Raw genomic sequence first — 16,865 nt, 5'->3', positions numbered from 1 at the left:
CCAGTCCAGGTCTTCCACATCCTTCCTCACCGGGGACCCTGGGCAGGACCGAAAGTTGCAGTTACACCAGCACGGGGTCAAAGAGGGAACAATAACTCCCTGCAATGTGCTGGTCACGCTTCCCCTCGTGGAGCCCAGGGCGTACTTGCACTTACTGGCACAGGAGCTCGCTGATGGGTGACCTGTTTACGTGCAGACTGGCTGGTGTTCAGTGACACAACCCGTGAGCGGCAGGAGAACCCTTGCTTTCCTGTCAACGCCGGAACATGCCTATTGGAACTAGCGCCGCACAGCTCTGGGTTTAGGCTTGATTTCTGAACGAGGATTTTCAGTCCTCCCTGCAGTCCGCGGCGGCGGCGGAGCCGCGCGAACCCGCCCCGCGCCCCCGCCCGCCGCGGGGGGCGGTCACCGAGCGGTGCCGCCCCGCCCCCTGGAGGTCACGCCCCATTGGCGGCTCCGCCCGCCCCCGGTGGCCCCACCCCCTGCGGCTCCGCCCCCGCGGAGGCGGAGGCGGTGCCGGCCATGGCGGGGCGGCTGTGGCGGCTGTGCAACCTCCTCGTGGCCGCCTTCTTCGGGCTGGCGGCCGCCGTGCAGGTGAGGCGAGGTGGCCCCGGTCCCGTCCCGCGGAGCGCGGCTCTGGTCGGGGCGGCGGCTGCAGGGTCTCAGTGCGCGCCTCCCCGCTGCAGGTGAACGACCCCGACGCCGGGCTGTGGACAGTGAGTACGGGCTGCGCTTCCCGCCGGGCAGCCGGAGCAGGGCGGGCGCCGGGGGCAGGCGCCGGGCGGCCTTTCTCCTGCCGGCGCCCTCCCCGAGGCGTTCCCGGTGGCCCCAGCCCCGCTCCGCTGCGCCCGGCTGCTCCGTGCTTTTAGCTGAAGAGCCGCCGACGCCGGGAGAACACCCTCTACTGCAGCGACGGCAGAAATCCGGCCCTGCTTCCGGGGTGCTCCCTATTTCACCCCAGATGTGCACCTGCCTCTGCGAAGCCTTGGTTCCCCGCGCGGAGCGCGCCAAGCTGCTCTCGTTCCTCCTGCCCTGCCCCCGACGCCCCCCGACCGGGCCACCGCCTGCCTCCATCGCCACCTCCGCTTGCCTCGGGGCGCCAGCCCGACGGCCATCTGTCGCCGCTCAACTCGGCAGGGCGTCCTGGGTCTCCCGGGGAAATCTAGAGAGAAACCCTTTTCGGTGTCCCTTTGCCAGCCCTTTCTCGGGCACGTGAACAGCCCGGTGGCCCTGGCCCGGTGTGCACCGGCCTTGGAGCTGAGGGGCGAGGGGGAACGTCGCTGTGACAGGAGCTGCTGCGTGGGCAGGGCTGTGCCCGGCGCGTCCATCGGGCGGGTGAGCCCCGCCGACGGCGGCGGGGCTGGGCTGCTGCAGCAAAGGGAGCTCCTGCTCCCAGGGGAGCCGCCCAGCGCAGGTGGAGGATTGGGGGCCGGGAGGGGTGTCCTGGAGGGGCTTTGCCTGGGGGATCAAGATGCAGTGCAAGGGGCTCTGCAGCAGGCTGGTTGGGCAGCAAGGACTCGGTAACCGAGAAGCTGAGGAGCAGGGGCTGGTATTCAGCTGATGGTCCAGGGTGTTGGGTGGTGATGAGCACCAGCAGTGCCAGGGCATGCCAGAGGGAGAGGCATTGGCAGCTGTTATTCACATCTGACAGACCGCTGTGAAGGGGGGAAGCATTGGTGTGGAGGGGTGCTTCTGCTTCCTTATCTTGGAAGTTTTGCCATAGAGTAGATTTGTGTTTCATTAACAGGTTGTCTACTTGGTGCCAGCTGCCCTGACGCTGCTTGTCAGCATTAACCCTTCAATAACAGGTATGAAAACCTCTTCTGTGGAAACATGTTCTGCTGACCTTTTGAGGGCAAAAAACTGTGGGACCCGCTTCTACAAAAGCTGGTCATTGGTTTAGTGCTCGTGGTTGGACGTGCTTGTAGGTGAACAGAGGAGCCTTGCATAAAGGCCTGCTGCTGGGATGGTCTTACCTTTGCACCCCAACTCCAGTGCTCAAAGCCTGAGTGGAGCACAAGCCTGGGAGCACACTGAACCTGGCTCTGGTGTTGATGTTAGCACATTAATTCACTTTGTTTCCTTGTTCTAAATCTCTGGTTTTGATTATCTACCTCACAGAAGACCAGTTGAGCTCTACAAAGTCCTTTGAAAGAGCTAAAGGTCCTTGTCTATATCAAGTATTGCAGCTACACCAGAAAGCGCATGGGCAGTGATGGGGATGTTTAGAGGCTTCAGTGCAGTGTCCGAGTTTCCAAGGGCGTACGCTAAGGGACCTAATGCAACATCATATGTTGAGAGAATTAGTCAGATCAGATTTGGTTCAGGGCTCCAGAAAATAATTCATTTTTTGCATTTCCATCCAGTAGAAATAATTTTAAAACAACATTTTATGTACACGAAGTGACTGTATCTTTTCTTGATGAATACTTACTCTGCAAAAACTAAAACACACTTATGCCAAAAAAGAAAATCTTCAAGTGTGCATGCTGTTGTCACAAACCACACCATTGCAGCCTCTTTGCATTCTGGCTACCTTAAGCATATAAAATACCAGCATTCATAAAGCCAAAACCCATGAGGGTTGGTTGCCTGTGGTTTTGAACATTTCAGGGGAGGTTTATTTGTGTGATAGGTGTAGCTTCAACATCACGGCATTTGGCTGGTCAAGAGGATCTGCTTGACCAGCTATCATATAATTGGACATTATGTAAATTCACCAAGGGATATTTGCCATTCAGGCCTGTGGAAGACCCAGATTCTGCCTCTGCTGAGCTGCAGTAAGTTCAGCCAAATGGGGAATCAATTACGATGTTGGGTCACGCTGAGCTCTTGAATTTTGGCAGCTCATCATCTTTAATGCTTGCCTGGATGGGTCAGTGCCCAGAAAAGACTGCTTTTAACTTGGTTTTTGCTTGTTGACATTTCTGAGACCAGCGAGAACTGCCTGTGTTGTTTGCTCACTTCTCCCCTTTGTGGGAATGGACATGGAAAACCACAACAATCTGTGGGGCCCATGCAGATATTTCACATCATCTGTATTTCTCTGTTTAAAAACATCAGTCCTCAGGCAGAGATGTCATCAGCGTTGCTCATCATCACAGGCAAAAGCTCAGGCAGATGCTTTATCTGGGAGTGTGAGGGGAGATGCTTCCTGCAGTGGGGTGGTCGCTCGGTACCTGACGGCTGGCTGGGAGCTGGGGCTTGCTCCCTCGCACTCCGGTGGTCCTCTGGGGTCATGCTGAGCATCTAGTTATGGCTGCGAGCTCTGGAAAGGCCGTTCCTACTGTTTAAGAGAACTTCCATTTGTAATCAGTCTCGTGATTGTTTTCTATGCATGTTGACTACTGGAGCCTGTTTTGTTTGCTGGAGAGAATAAGAAATAGTTTTCATTGAGGTGCTGCTGCCAAGAAGTTGCATTCCTAGGAAAGCAAGCCCCAAGCCCACTAGTGTTTATTTTCAACAGTACTTTTTAGCAGATTTGCCTGGTCATAAAGATGCTGGTATTAATTCCATCTTCCTGCCCTAAGATGTGTGTGTGTTTGCTGGAGGCATCTTTTTTAGCAACTCAGTTCCTTTTTAATACGTAGGGTTTACTTCATGCTACATTGCAGTTGCTGGCAGTCTATTTTTTCCTCAGATAACTGTGTTTGGAGAAGCCTTTGTGACCTTCATTCTGCTGGTTGTATCGTTGGTACCATTGCCTTGGCTTGCTCTTTGCTTGCTTACGCTCAAGGAAACATTTTGCACGAAGAGGAAGGAAGGTAAGCAGTGATTTTTACTTTCCCCTGCACGAATTCAGCACGCCAGGACATCTCCTTCGGGTGGTCACCTTGCTAAACTTTTATTTGCTGGGCTGTTGCGGTGAGTGCTTGTTGGTCCAGGGGAATCAAGCCAAGGAGGAGGGGCCATAGTGCTCCAAACCACCCCTTTGTTGGACAAAAGAGCTAAAGGGAGTGTGAACAGTTGTGATTGCATGCCTGATTGTGGCAGTTAGATTTAATTGGGAGCAGTTCTGGCTTTCGAAGACCAAGGCACTTCCACAGTGAAACAGCTTCGTGTTCTCTTGCTGGAGCTGTAGGAATGGGAATTAATGTTTCAAAAACTCCATGTTTATCTGGCATGGGCTGTTGGGTCCTCTGAACTGCCAGGGATTGAGGAGGAGGGAGGATTTCTCACCTGGACGTTCCATTGTTGCCTAAAGTAGGTGATTGTGCAGTGCTGAGGCGAAGCACTGGCAGCTACTGTGGCCATTTACGGTCTGGAAAACGGATGCTGCTTTGCTCTGTGTTAATGAGGGAAATGTGCTGCGGAATGTAAATTTAGCAGCAGAACAAAAAGTGGAAGCAGGAATTTCTGCAGCTGTATAGCTGGTTCATGTGTGTTTGTAGATTTATAGTGGGAAGCAAAGTTGATCCTTGTAAATACCTTTAGAATTATAATCCTAGTAAAACATTGAACTTCTCCAAAGGAGCAGACACTACTGTGTTGGAGGCAAAGTTTGTATTGCTTTAAAAATAAACATCTGCTTGTATTATTTTCTGATCTGTTTTTTGTTTGGCTTTTTAGAGAGTTGTTTGGTCTGGTGATTATTACAATATGGATGAGTCTTTGTCGCAATTCAGCAAAGTAAGTTTTGTTTTTTCTTTAATCCATTTATATGTTCACATTTAGGGACTAGCTTCTTGAAAACGCATAGCTGCTTTTGGCTGCTTGTTTTTCTGCTTCCTGTCACTGTCTGAATTTTCTCAGGTACCTAGGCAGTAGTCGCTGGTGCTACAGCCTGTAGGATCTTGTACAGATAAAAGTCTGTAGGAGGAAAGTAAAGCTACATGAAACATTTTTTCTGTTCCCCTACCATAATGGGCAGGGGACATTCTCCCTTTGCGTAAGGACAGCACGCCCCTTCTGTGGAACAGGCTAGTGAGTGTTGGCCACAACTGCTGATGAACTGCAAAACCATTTCTGCCATTGCTCCCAATTTACCGAAGTTTCTAGTGAGGGTCATAGAATCATGGAATACTTTGGGTTGGAAGGGACCTTTTAAGGCCATCTAGTCCAACTCACCTACAACAAGCAGGGACATCTGCAACTGGAGCAGGTTGCTCAGAGCCCCGTCCAACCTGACCTGGGATGTTTCCAGGGATGGGGCATCTACCACCTCTCTGGGCAACATAGGCTGGGGTTTCATCACCCTCACAGTCAAAAATTTCTTCCTTGGATCTAGTCTAAATCTGCCCTTTTTTCGTTTAAAACCATCACCCCTTGTCCTATCGCTACAGGCCCTGCTAAAAAGTCTGTCCTCATCTTTCTTATAGGCCCCCTTTAAGCCCTGGCAGGCTGCAATAAGGTCTCCCCGGAGCCTTCTCTGCTCCAGGCTGAAGAACCCCAACTCTCTGTTGGGTCTCTGTACTGGTGTCTGCTGTGTCCACCGGAGCAGGCGGGTGATGCCTGCAGAGCTGGCAGAAGGCTCTGAGTGGCTGCCTGGCTGCAGTGGCTCCATGCTTTTCCCCTCCAGCCTCTTCAGAGGACTGTGGTACAGCAGTTTTGCTAAATTCCTCTTAGCTGGGAGCATGAAAAATCCCAATCTGCCAAAAAGTACCTTTGTGCTGGGAAACATTTCACAGATGCTCAGGGCAAGCAGGGTTCTCTTGTTTGTTTGTTTGTTTGTTTAATCAGATTTATGTAGCCTGAGGTGGCAGAAAAGCTTTTTCTGCTGGCATGCGGTGCCTCTCCAGTGAAGGACTCTGCTGATGTATCCACAGGAACTACATTAAAGTGGCCAAAGGCTCTCTGCTGTCTTTCCAACTGCAGCCAGGTGTTAATGTTTCTAGCAGTCTGATGTGAAGTAGCTGTGTTGCATTTGCTTTGTTATAGGAGTCCACTGAGTGGAGTTCGCTTGATTGCTGCAGTTGTGGTCGCGCTCTTCCCCTTTGTTTCGTGGCTGTACATTTACGTGAACAAAGAGATGCGAGCATCTTGGCCACTGCACTGTAAAACGGTCATTTAATTGGGTGGAGAAAGTGTAGAAAAAATATACTGACCTTACTTGCCGTTGCTTTTGGTTCTTAATGAAAGGTTAGTATCAATTTGCTAGGACTCAAGAGTGCCTGGCTCCTTCCAGCAGTGAGGTTTGAGATTTGTCAAAAAAAATTAGGGAACACTGTCAAATCTGAGTGGACAATTTTTTTAATGGAAACTGTTGTTCAGCTGGCTGCTTCATACGTTTTCAAAGCGCTGTTGGTCTAATGTGTCTTCTAATGGTATATTCAAGATATCCTGGCATCCCTGGATCAGTCTCCAACCACCTCGTACTTTGGGAAATCTTACTGTTCTGTAACGTAAGAGGAAAAAAAAGTAAAGCAAACAGTTTGTTTCAATATTTGTTTCAATGACTACTTACAGCCATAAAACTTGCAGATATCTTCTGGATAGTCTATTGAGACCGATTGAAAAATTGAGCAGTCTGTGTTTCTGTTCCTATGCTAAAATCATATATAGAATGTATCTGAAGAAATACTTTTGCTATTATCTTTAAATGAAAATTACTGCTTTTAGAGAGTAATAAATACTATTTTTCTAAATAAAATACGATGAAAGCTTCCATATCTTTTATTTTCTGTGCAATGTGTAGTCAAGACTGCCACTAGCAGACACGACCATTATCACAACTCTGCTTCTCATAGAATTTCTATTTCCCGGAAAGCAGAACCCCCAGAGCAGCCCAGCAACCGTAAGCACATTCCACTGCTACTAATCCTGGAGGAGGTACAGGTGAATACACTGGACACACAAGCTGGCTGGGAAAGAGCCAGAACAGGTCCAGATGCAGCACAGCAACATGCTTTAGATCCTCCCATGTCAGGGCTTCTTTGCTCAGTACTGCTGCAGGCTAGTACAGCTGTGCACACGTAGATCCCAGAGGGTGTATCTGCAGCATTACCTGATGTAGCATAGATGATCTCCATTTTCCTTGGCCTTAGCTTTTTTTGAAGATTACTTTAGTCTTTTAAAGCAATGTTGAGAAGATTGCATTAGGCTACAGGGTGGACTAATTCTGCCAGAGATGAGACATTACTGACTATGATGTTAAAAAAAAAAAAACTGAAATGCAGCTGGGCAGGTACAATTCTGCATGCTTTAATTCTGACTATTAAAAAAAATTGATTTTTTTGGATGATACTCATAATGTGGTTTGCATTTTTTCACAGTAAGTACAACAATCCAGTCAGGACTGGGTGTTTCAAGTCAACATTCTGCATTCAAGTATATTTATTTCAAACATGGTTACTGGCCTTCTCCATTCTCCACAAAGAAACTAGGTCTGTTTTCTTACAGAAACAATACCTAAAATTCTGTATCTGAGAGAAAAGTGTTTGAGTTAAAGCTATAAGGATCAGCCACGCACATCTTTCTACAACCAAATAATAAGCTGGATCCCCTGCTTTTTTGTCCAAGTACTTCCTGAAGAGCAATTTGTATTTGCTTACTATTTTCAGAAATGCATAACTCTGTCTGAAATTCTGCCCCTTCCCTTTAGTATCATTTTATCTTCATAGACATAAATAGTTCCAAAGGCATTGCTTTCTGGTGGAGTTTCAATAACACCCTCCAAAGTCAGATGATGAACTCCATGAGAGTCTAAACAATAGCCACCATCATGCAGGTGCCCTGCAAGAAAGCAGACCACGCACTGATGGGAGTGTATGACCGAAAGGGCATCTTCATAATTCCAGGCTAGGCAAACTCTGTCTGAAGCATCTGGATGAATGGGCAGATGACCTGCAGTTGAGAGGGAAAGAAGCAGGAGAGTTACTTTAAGCATAACCAAACTCGGTCTTCATTACTGGGAAGTTCAGACATCTAACTACACAGAAAGTTCACCTGAGTGTGACACATAGTTGCTATTCTCCTACTTCACAGATTACATGGACACCTCAGTGGAGCTACAAAGCTGCTGCGTATTTTGCTCAGCTAACATACATTGGCTACATAACTTTTTTTTGCATTTATCCCCATATATCCCCCCCATCCACCTACCCATAACTACAACTTTTTCTTGGTTTTCATCAGAGAACTTGAGGACTTCATTGAACCAGTCCAGCTGGGCTTGGCTAAATCCTCCGTTAAACTCTACAAACTGAGGTTCTTTGAGTCCTGCAATGAAGAAGAAGGTTAGGCATAGGTGTATACCCCTCTTGTGGCTCCCCTATTTCCTTGCCATGTGTAAATCTGCTTACGATAGATGATTTAGTCTTACAACCTTTTTTTGCATGTCTTGGATCAAAATTCTAGCCTCCTTGGACAAACAAGAGAAAATTATTTGTTAGTGTTTTCAGGGGCTTTGGTCATGCTGCATGCACAGGATTTACACTCGGGTTCCACCCTGGCATGGGATAGGGTGTGCATCACTCGGTGCTCTGTGATAGCAGCTGCACCAACAGCTGCCTTTTGTTCTGGTACGGCAGAACACACAGCACAACATAAACCCATCCCACCAGAGCATCATGACGGGCATGGGGGAGCATGTCCTGTGCCTGCCTAGAGACCCACTGACCAGCTCTTAGCTAACAGCAGGGAGGCAGACGAGGTGGGCAGGAGTAGGGCACGTATCTCAGCCCCCTGGAAACCAGATGTCAGCCTAATCACCCTGGGAAGTGGATGTTCAGCTGCCCACACTCCCTGCTGAAGGGTCAAGCTGGGGGGTACCTGCGGGACTGTTGAGGTTGTCATTGGGGTTCTTCTCCCGCAGCAGCCGCAGGGACTCCTGGTAGCGGGGGCTGTCCGGCTCCCTGCCCAGGATGCTCAAGTCGTAGGCATCGAGCACGACGACACGGAACTGCGCAGACGGGCTGAAGTGATAGGCCTGGCAGTCCCCAGCCGGTGGGCTGGCCCCGGCGGGACGGCTGTTGAGGCCAGTATGCACCAGGCAGGCCCGGCTGAAGTTATAGAACTCATGGTTGCCCCACGTATGATGCACCGGCACCGGCAGCCGCCTCAGTGCTGCCAGTACCTGCTCCAAGGCACCCTTGGCCTCGCCACTGTGGGCATTGAGGCCATCGATGCTGTCACCCAGCTGCAGCACGAAGGCGAGCGGTGGCCTCTCTGTGGCCCATGCTTCCACAGCGTCCCGCAGCAGGTTAAGGCTCTGCCGGTAATATCGCCGCCGGAACCCACCAAAGTCGTAGCCGTCCTCCGCGTCCGCGTACTGGATGTCCGCGATGACACCGAAGGCGAAGAGCGGCGGCGCCGCCTCCATGGCGGCCGCTGCCGGGTGAGGGGGGCGGAAGGGGCGGGCACGGAAGAGCGGGCAACAAGATGGCGGCGGCGGCGGCGCTCCGCTGCTGCCGGGCGGTGCTGTACTGGAGGCTGCCGGGCACGGCCAACTCCGCCCGGCCCCTCACCTGCTGCCCCGGAGGGCGGCCGGTGAGGGGCCGGGCGGCGCTGGCCGCGCCCGGCAGCCGCTTGCTGTCCCGCCTGCCGCCGGGCAGCGGCCCGCGGACGGGCGCGCAGAGGAGGGTGAGTGAGCGAGCGAGCGAGCGAAGGAGGGAGGGACCCGCCTTCCTCCTCAACGGGGGAGCCCAGGGCGGCGGGACGGGCTGAGCCGCCCACCCTTTTTAGTCACTAAACAACTTCTTCTCAGCAGCTGGTGTCGTGGCGGTCGCTGGCGGCCACCTTCGTACTGTGCGGGGGGCTGCTGGCCGTCATGAAGAAGGTGAAACGGCGGAAGGAGGAGGGTGAGTGGGGGGGCGTGACCGGGCCCTTCCTGCCTCGGGGCCGCGCTGCCTCGGCGGGACCCGGCCTGGGCTGCCGGCGTGCTGCCGGACGGGAGAAGCAGCAGGAGCGTCGTGTTTTGTATTGAGATGATGTATTGTTGGCATTCAGATACGTTTTACCCAATTCGGCATCCCGCTGAATCACGTCATGCTTCGCGCAGTGCCACTTCTCGCCTGTGTGTATATAAATGACACAGACAATTTTCAAAGATTCAAAAACAAACCTTCATGGTTAAGCATTTTTCACATTCCTAAATATGCTTTTGCTGCAGGAATAGTTACATTGGCTGTGCTTGCTGCTCCCTGCCAGTCGATGCAATGCTGACACAGAGGTGGGGTTTTCTGTGCTCGTCGGTTTCCCACTGTGTAGCGTGTGTGTGCGTTTCCCTGTCCTGTGGTAACTACGCACTGGTTTAATTTTCATGTTTGTAATGCTGAAAATCAGAGGTATTACAACTTTTAGGATATGCTCAGTTTGCAAAGGATGCTAATTTTTCTGCTTCACACCAAGCCAGGTACCTGTCTTTCTCTTTTTTTTTTCTTTTCTTTTTTTTTTTCTTTTTTAAAATAAAAATACAATCAGTTGACAATTATTATGTTTCAAAGGCATTCAGTGATATATTTTATTTTGACCAAAATGGAATGCTTTTTGGAAGTCTTGTCCACATTGGGCTTCTGCACGGTGGGTATTGGTAGATCCTGACATATCGATGCCCTGGGCCATGAGTCTGTGAGGTTGCCTGACTCTCAACTGCTTCTGAGGCTCGCCTGGGGAGCAGCATGGATTGTGGCATGGATGTGTTTGATCTCCTCTTGTTTTTTGTAGAGCTGGAGAAGGAACGAAACCGAGGCATTGGGAAACCGCTGCTAGGAGGACCCTTCTCACTCATCAGCCATGAGGGACAGCCCAAGACCAGCAAGGACTACATCGGCCAGTGGGTGCTGATCTACTTTGGCTTCACACACTGCCCTGACATCTGTCCTGATGAACTGGAGAAAATGATAGAAGTGGTAGATGAAATTGGTATGGGAATTCAGTTGGCATAGTGGTGATTTTTATGGGAGGTCCAGGTTTACTGTGATAAAATACCGCAAATGGTAGTAAGTTGTGATCTTTTTTTAAAAAATGCTGTTGACTACTATTCTGTAGTTGAATTAATTGCTAAGTGATACATACATCAATCTGCCCATCACTAGGATCTGATATTTATAGCATGACAGCACTGATCTTTCTGCAACAAGAGACTTCATAGTAATAAAATGTGATGGTGGCAGGTTACAGGGCATGGTGCCATTGTATTGTATTTTTGCCAAGAAGTGGTTGTGGGGTGTATTAGGGTTTTTTTCCTTCTCTTTTATTCATTCTGAGAACAAATCTCTCTGAGAGTCTCTTCTGAGAGTGACTGTGCTGTGGAATGGAGGTTGGGGGAAGGATGTATGATAGAGGTGGTTTTCTCAGCCTGCAGGCCCTGAAGAGTTACAGATAATAGTAACCAAGCAGGTGGGAGCAGGGACTAAAGTGAAGAAAATATAGTGAAGGCTATGTCTGGAACAGGAAGGAAATAGCCTGAATTGTGTCTTCGCCTATCCTCCTGCTCCACCGACACAGGTGTGCTTTCGTTATATCTACCATTGTGCTTTGGTACGTGCATCATGACCTGGCATTTTCTGCGTCGGAGCCAATTTGTCATCTCTCCTAAGCAGGGACGGGTCTCCAGCTGAGAGGCTGGAAGTGTAGCTTCACCCAGCACAAGCACAGAGCATTTGACTTCATGTCATTTGCTTTATTCACAAATTACATGAATTAAGCTGCACAAAATGGCTGCTTTTTTTTTTTTTTTTTTTGTCACTTAGGGTGGTCTTGGGTTGCCGTTATGGTAGGTTGGCGGTGAGGTTGTTTGAAGGGAGGTGAGAAATTACTTCTGTTTTTCTAAGAAAAATAACAGTTGCTAATGTCACAGATAGAATTCCATCTTTGCCTAATCTGACCCCACTCTTCATCACCATTGATCCTGAGAGGGACAACGAAGCAGCCATTGCCAGATATGTTAAAGGTATTACTGTTTTATTCCTCAGTATCTTACGGCATGTAATACAGAGCACTGAAAAGGAAGCTCTTGATGGGATTCTTCTCACTAAAATGTCTAAATGTCTTCTTTCTGTCTAGAATTTTCTCCAAAGCTGGTTGGATTGACTGGTAGCAAGGCACAGATTGACCAAGTGGCCAAAGCTTACCGTGTATATTACAGTGAAGGTCCCAAAGATGAAGACAGTGATTACATAGTAAGTAAATGTAGGGCCTTTGCCTAATGAAAGACTTGGGGTAAGAGCAGAATATAGATTTTTAAAATCAGAAGGCAGCTTTTGCAATCTATGCTGAAGTCCTACATGACAGAGTCTTGTTGCACTGATGTGTTAAGCTGTGTTTTAGGGGTCTCAGTCAGAACCGAGGGGCCCTCTTACAAGCTCAGAACCTCACTGAAGCGTGTTCTAAAAGTGTGCAATGCCAGGCCTGCATACAGAATAACATATGAGCTAGCAAGCCTGGCAGTAATTTGCACTTTGTTTTTTATCATGTAATGTTTTTGTCTGGCTGTTTTCCTATGTGCTCCAAAGTGAAAATGGAACTGGGAAATTAAGGCAATAGGAAGAGGGAGAAATGAGAGGTAAAAGTGGACTGACACCAAGGAGCGGGGTTTTCCTGCCAAGAGACTTGAATGATTCCTGCAGATACTGTGGGGATCTTCCTGCTGTGTCAGATGACCTGGAAGAGAGAGCATGTTAATACTAAATTAAGTGGGAATAAAATACGTAGAGTAATAGTGTGAAGGAGGAAACTGAAGTTTAAGTGAGGTTAAACTGGGTAGTCAAATCTTACTCTCTGGAAGTGTAGCTCAGACATGCTGCCATGGCCTTCCTGACTTGCCACACCCTGAGCAGACTGGAAGAGTAAATTAGGTACAAGTGATATGATAAGTGACGACATATGTTATATGATCTTCATTTTTTTTTTTTCTTCACACAAGAACTAAGGGCATCAGAGAAAACTAAAAACAGGTTCGAAAGGAGAGGTGATGGTTCTTTCTGTAGTGGGCATGTGAGAAGTAGAATCCCTTGCTGCAGATGCAAATAGTAGAAGTTTACGGGAGTCCACTGGGAGACTTGTTAGTCTTTGGAAAAAACAATCTGTTGAGGATTATGAAATGCACAGAAATCTTGCCTAGCTCAGGAAGCCTGTGAGCTAAAAATGTTTGGAAACTAGGAGGTAGTAGAGGAAGATAGCATATTTTTGGTGCCGGTTTTGTATTCTTCTTTAAAACAACCATTGTTGGCCACTGTTTGAGGTAGGATGCTGAGGCAGATTAGTTTTGGTGTAATCCACTATTGTCTATTCTTAATCTGTTTTTTAAAACCACCTGACTGCAGCAAATAAATTATCCTCATGGACAAAAAGATTGGTGGAACAAAAATGGTGCATAGAAAGAAACAGCAAGAGCACCACGTGATTCAGTAAAGAGGAGACAGAATCATACTGGTGATGTGCACTACTCCACGTTACTAAAAGGGGTGTGAAGTGGGACATAAAGAACTTGTTTTCGCTTAAAGTGGCAAGTCAGTAGCTGAAGAAGTCTGTGTCTAAGATACTGTATTTGAACGGAGCAGAGAAGCTTACTGGAGAAATTCAACACCAAATCAATCTGAAATCAATCTAAAGATACTGCTTAAAATCAGATTTTTACAAGGGGATTGGTGTAAATGCAAGAATAGGTGATAGGAACAGGACTGGCAAAGGATGCCTGCTCAGGAAAAGGGAAAAAATCAGTAGAATCTGACACTAAATGGGTGAACTGAAGTTGAGGAGAGATGATGGAAAGAAGCCAGAAAAGCTGAAGGAGTGCTGCTGCTTATGAGGTAAATCACACATGGATTCTAGCAAACCACACTTGGATTCTGGCATGGATGTGAAGGGGAAGTACAGGTGTTTGGCCAAGGAAAATAATTACAGATGACAGCAGCTTCAAGGGAGACTGGAGGGTGAAACCAAACTGGAGAATGAGTCTACAGATGTAATAAAGTACGAGAAGGGATTCAGGATCCAGGGAAAATACGACTGGTCTGTGCTAGGGTTGCAAGTCTGAGAGAAGGGAAGTGCAGCGAGGAAGAAAGGCCAGTGAATTGAGAGCAGGAGAGCAACCTGGAAGCCCCAGACATGGTGCCAGGGAGGAAAAGTGTACCTGCATCTCTTCAGGATTTGTCATAGGCCCTTGGTTTTGAGAAGCAGTGAGCTCTGTGTGCTCAGAGCAGGAAGGCCAGAGGACACGGGTCTCTAAGAAAATGGAAAGAGGATAGCAGCAACAGCAGACCTGGGAGGAGAGCTTGAGGCTGGTTTTGTGCCCTGACATGGTGGTGTTGGGTTGATGGTTGGACTTTATGATCTTAAAGGTCTTTTCCAACCTTAATTATTCTGTGATTCTGATTCTGTGAGATCAGGTTGGTCAAGCAGGACCTGCCTTTCATGAACCTGTACTTTCTGGTCCTGATCCCTTGGTTGTCGTGCAAATACCCTGAATACCAAAACATCCAATTTACTTGTTTTATTCTGTGGTTTACCAGATTACATTGAAACTCAAATGATGATCTTCTGTGCATACAGTGGGAATAGAGCAGGCTTCAGGCACAGCTTGAAAAACAGTGGCCTTTTGCACACAAAGTGCACTCCATCCTGACTGTATTTCATTTTCCATAGGCAGGGAGATGCTCTGAGCAGGCTGCCTTTTTTTTTTTTTTTTTGCTTTCCACGATAGTTTCCAGTTGAAGGATCTAAATTGTAATTCAAGTTCCTTAAAAAAAATTGTCTTACAAAACTTGATTTTGTGGTCTTATCTTGAACATTTGAAACTAGATTAAAATATTTGAATTAAACCTTCTTCAGTAAAATTTTGAGAAACGTTCTTTCAGTGACAGTAATCCCATTAAGTTTAATGCATCCTTTTAGCTTTTGGTACTGGAAGTGTTTATGTGATTTCTTTGATTGTTTGATCATTGAAGAAATCATTTGAAATTATTTCTTCATTTCAAACACAGTTGTACTTTCAGTACATTTAATTTCTTTTTCTCCAGTGGCGGTGAGGTGATGTAGTCACTTGCAGTTGCAGATTCATGGCCTCCATTTTCAGTATTTTATGTCTTTGCTCATAAAGATGGCATCACAGATGCAGATAGTACTTGGAGTGGCGTTAAAAATAAATTTACAGTGGAGTTAATTTTTGTGTAAATAAGTCAGAATACCTCAAATGTAGTTGTTACTTTGCACATTTCTTTAGGTTACTTCAATTCGGACAGTAGAGGGAGCCCCCTCCCAGCAGATGTATTTCCCTCTGCACCAGCGATGCTCTTCGTCCCATTGTTTGCACTGACAGTGAACTTGCTTTGGTGAAATATATCTGTTTATATTGGATTTACATCATATTAGCAGCAGGAGCTTGAATGCCTTGTGGGGGTCATGGAGCATCATGAGAAGTAGGGGGAAAATGGGAAAAGTGAGGAGGAAAAACCATTAGCCACAGGTTTGCACCAGCCTTGTCTGTGCTGTGGGAAGGGTGCTAGCAGCTTAGGGAAGACTCGTCTGCTTACAGTCTGCTTCACATGTTCCGAGTATGCAGCTGGTTTTCTCTCTTTATTTTCTTGGGTAAAACCAGAAAAGGTTGCCAAGGTGGTGCCTAGGTTTTCCTTACCTTGCTTTGGCTTGTTGGTGAGAAGTCTTCTTAGACAGCTAAACCAAAGGCTGAATGGGACGCTGTTGCTGCTGACTTTAAGAGGTACGCAGGGTTTTTTTTTACTGAGCCACAATGTGCTCTCTTGCAGGTGGATCACACAATAATAATGTACCTTCTCGGGCCAGATGGTGACTTTGTGGACTATTACGGCCAGAATAAGAGGAGCACTGAGATTTCTGCTTCTATTGCTGCACACATGAGAAAATACAGATCCTAAAACACAAGGTCTTCAAAGATTGGCGTGAACATCACCTGTAGGTTTGGCTGTAATTGGGCACTGGAGTTAAAGCAGAAGCATGCAAGTATAACATCTTGTTACTACATGCCTCCTTTCTCCCACATAAGAAAGGCAACCATACTTCTACAAAATACCATTATCAAAAATCTCTATAGAGCCTTCCTCATGGATATTATCTGTGGCAAGGTATAGACTACAGAATGAAATTTGGGACTTCTCTGAAACATTGGGAGCAAAAAATGGAAAACACTTTTCATGTGGGAAGAATGTGTGTATTGCTGGTAAAATTAATTGGTATCTCTTGGCAAGACATCAGTGAAGGACGGTCACTGCAGGAGGATGATTACCTGGTGAAAAGCCATGTGGGCCATGGCGTTCTCAGAGGACTCCTGCCCTCTTTTTTTTTCTGCACTGTTTTGCCTTCTGGGAGAGGCAGTTATAATATTATAAGCAGGACAGCCTTAAGAGTACTTCTTTATCAAGATTAAGAAGGTGAAGAGCACTGAAAGCATCAGCAGCTTCCACGCATGGGACCAGCCCCGTAGTGTGCCTGATCTCTTCTTCATCTGAATGCAGAAATGAAATGTTGTTTTTTCTTGGTAATTTTTCCAGGTGAATGCTGTTAACTTAGAAGGAAATGAGTAATGGGTTGCAAATAGATTTTTCTTCTCGTCTATATGATTTTATGCATAGTCAGCCTGATTGTGCTGTGCTGAATAGTGAAGTGGGGAGGATGAAGGGGGTCTATGTCCATGCTGTCAATCAGATAAATTTAATGCAGTGCAGCATTTGAAAATAAAGATTGCTTTGTATAAGCAATATATATTTTTTTTTTCCTTGGTTAGGTTTGACTAGAATATCATCAGAACTTTGTATACTGCTCAAGTTTCATATTCTTGCTCTGTTTTATCTCTTTTTAGATAGTAGTGTTTATCTATAGTAGTGCAAAACCATAAGCTGAATGTGCTTTTTTAAGGTAGCTGAACCCCAGAGAATGGTCTACAGGAGACAAAACAGAGAAGTTCTTGGTGCAAGCCCCAGAGCGTTTCAAACGGAACACAAGTGTTCCTACTC

At 47.4% G+C, this 16,865-nt stretch overlaps 3 protein-coding genes across 3 annotated transcripts; 2 read left to right on the top strand and 1 right to left on the bottom strand.

The window, feature by feature from the left end:
• Window positions 1-419: 419 nt before the first annotated feature.
• Window positions 420-6,010, top strand: TMEM220 (transmembrane protein 220; the record flags this gene model as incomplete). The annotated part of the gene is made up of 6 exons (XM_082008088.1): window positions 420-594; window positions 687-716; window positions 1,748-1,808; window positions 3,641-3,764; window positions 4,570-4,629; window positions 5,878-6,010. The coding sequence occupies exons 1-6, from the start codon at window positions 523-525 to the stop codon at window positions 6,008-6,010; spliced, it is 480 nt and encodes a 159-aa protein (XP_081864214.1). The 5' UTR covers window positions 420-522.
• Window positions 6,011-7,062: 1,052 nt separating this feature from the next.
• On the bottom strand, window positions 7,063-9,292 carry ADPRM (ADP-ribose/CDP-alcohol diphosphatase, manganese dependent). The gene is made up of 3 exons (XM_082008048.1): window positions 8,710-9,292; window positions 8,041-8,157; window positions 7,063-7,782 (listed from the first exon to the last, which is right to left on the bottom strand). Exons 1-3 carry the CDS (start codon window positions 9,257-9,259, stop codon window positions 7,496-7,498), a joined length of 954 nt encoding a protein of 317 aa, XP_081864174.1. The 5' UTR covers window positions 9,260-9,292; the 3' UTR covers window positions 7,063-7,495.
• On the top strand, window positions 9,063-15,770 carry SCO1 (synthesis of cytochrome C oxidase 1; the record flags this gene model as incomplete). The annotated part of the gene is made up of 6 exons (XM_082008047.1): window positions 9,063-9,089; window positions 9,647-9,737; window positions 10,603-10,800; window positions 11,738-11,830; window positions 11,944-12,059; window positions 15,642-15,770. 6 exons carry the CDS (start codon window positions 9,063-9,065, stop codon window positions 15,768-15,770), a joined length of 654 nt encoding a protein of 217 aa, XP_081864173.1.
• Between the last annotated feature and the right edge of the window lie 1,095 nt (window positions 15,771-16,865).

Source organism: Phaethon aethereus (genome assembly GCF_964289735.1).
Source record: "Phaethon aethereus genome assembly, chromosome: 18".
Lineage (NCBI taxonomy): Eukaryota > Metazoa > Chordata > Aves > Phaethontiformes > Phaethontidae > Phaethon > Phaethon aethereus.
Note: the sequence above shows the minus strand (reverse complement) of the source record. Positions and strands in the feature narration are given on the sequence as shown.

Excerpts from the sequence above, each read along its gene's own strand:
- ADPRM (XM_082008048.1), bottom strand. The coding sequence starts at position 9,259 with ATGGAGGCGGCGCCGCCGCTCTTCGCCTTCGGTGTCATCGCGGACATC. Across the intron at positions 8,158-8,709 it reads CAACCTCAACAGTCCCGCAG|GACTCAAAGAACCTCAGTTT; the intron begins GTACCCCCCAGC and ends TCTTCATTGCAG. Across the intron at positions 7,783-8,040 it reads AGAAAAAGTTGTAGTTATGG|GTCATCTGCCCATTCATCCA; the intron begins GTAGGTGGATGG and ends TCTCAACTGCAG.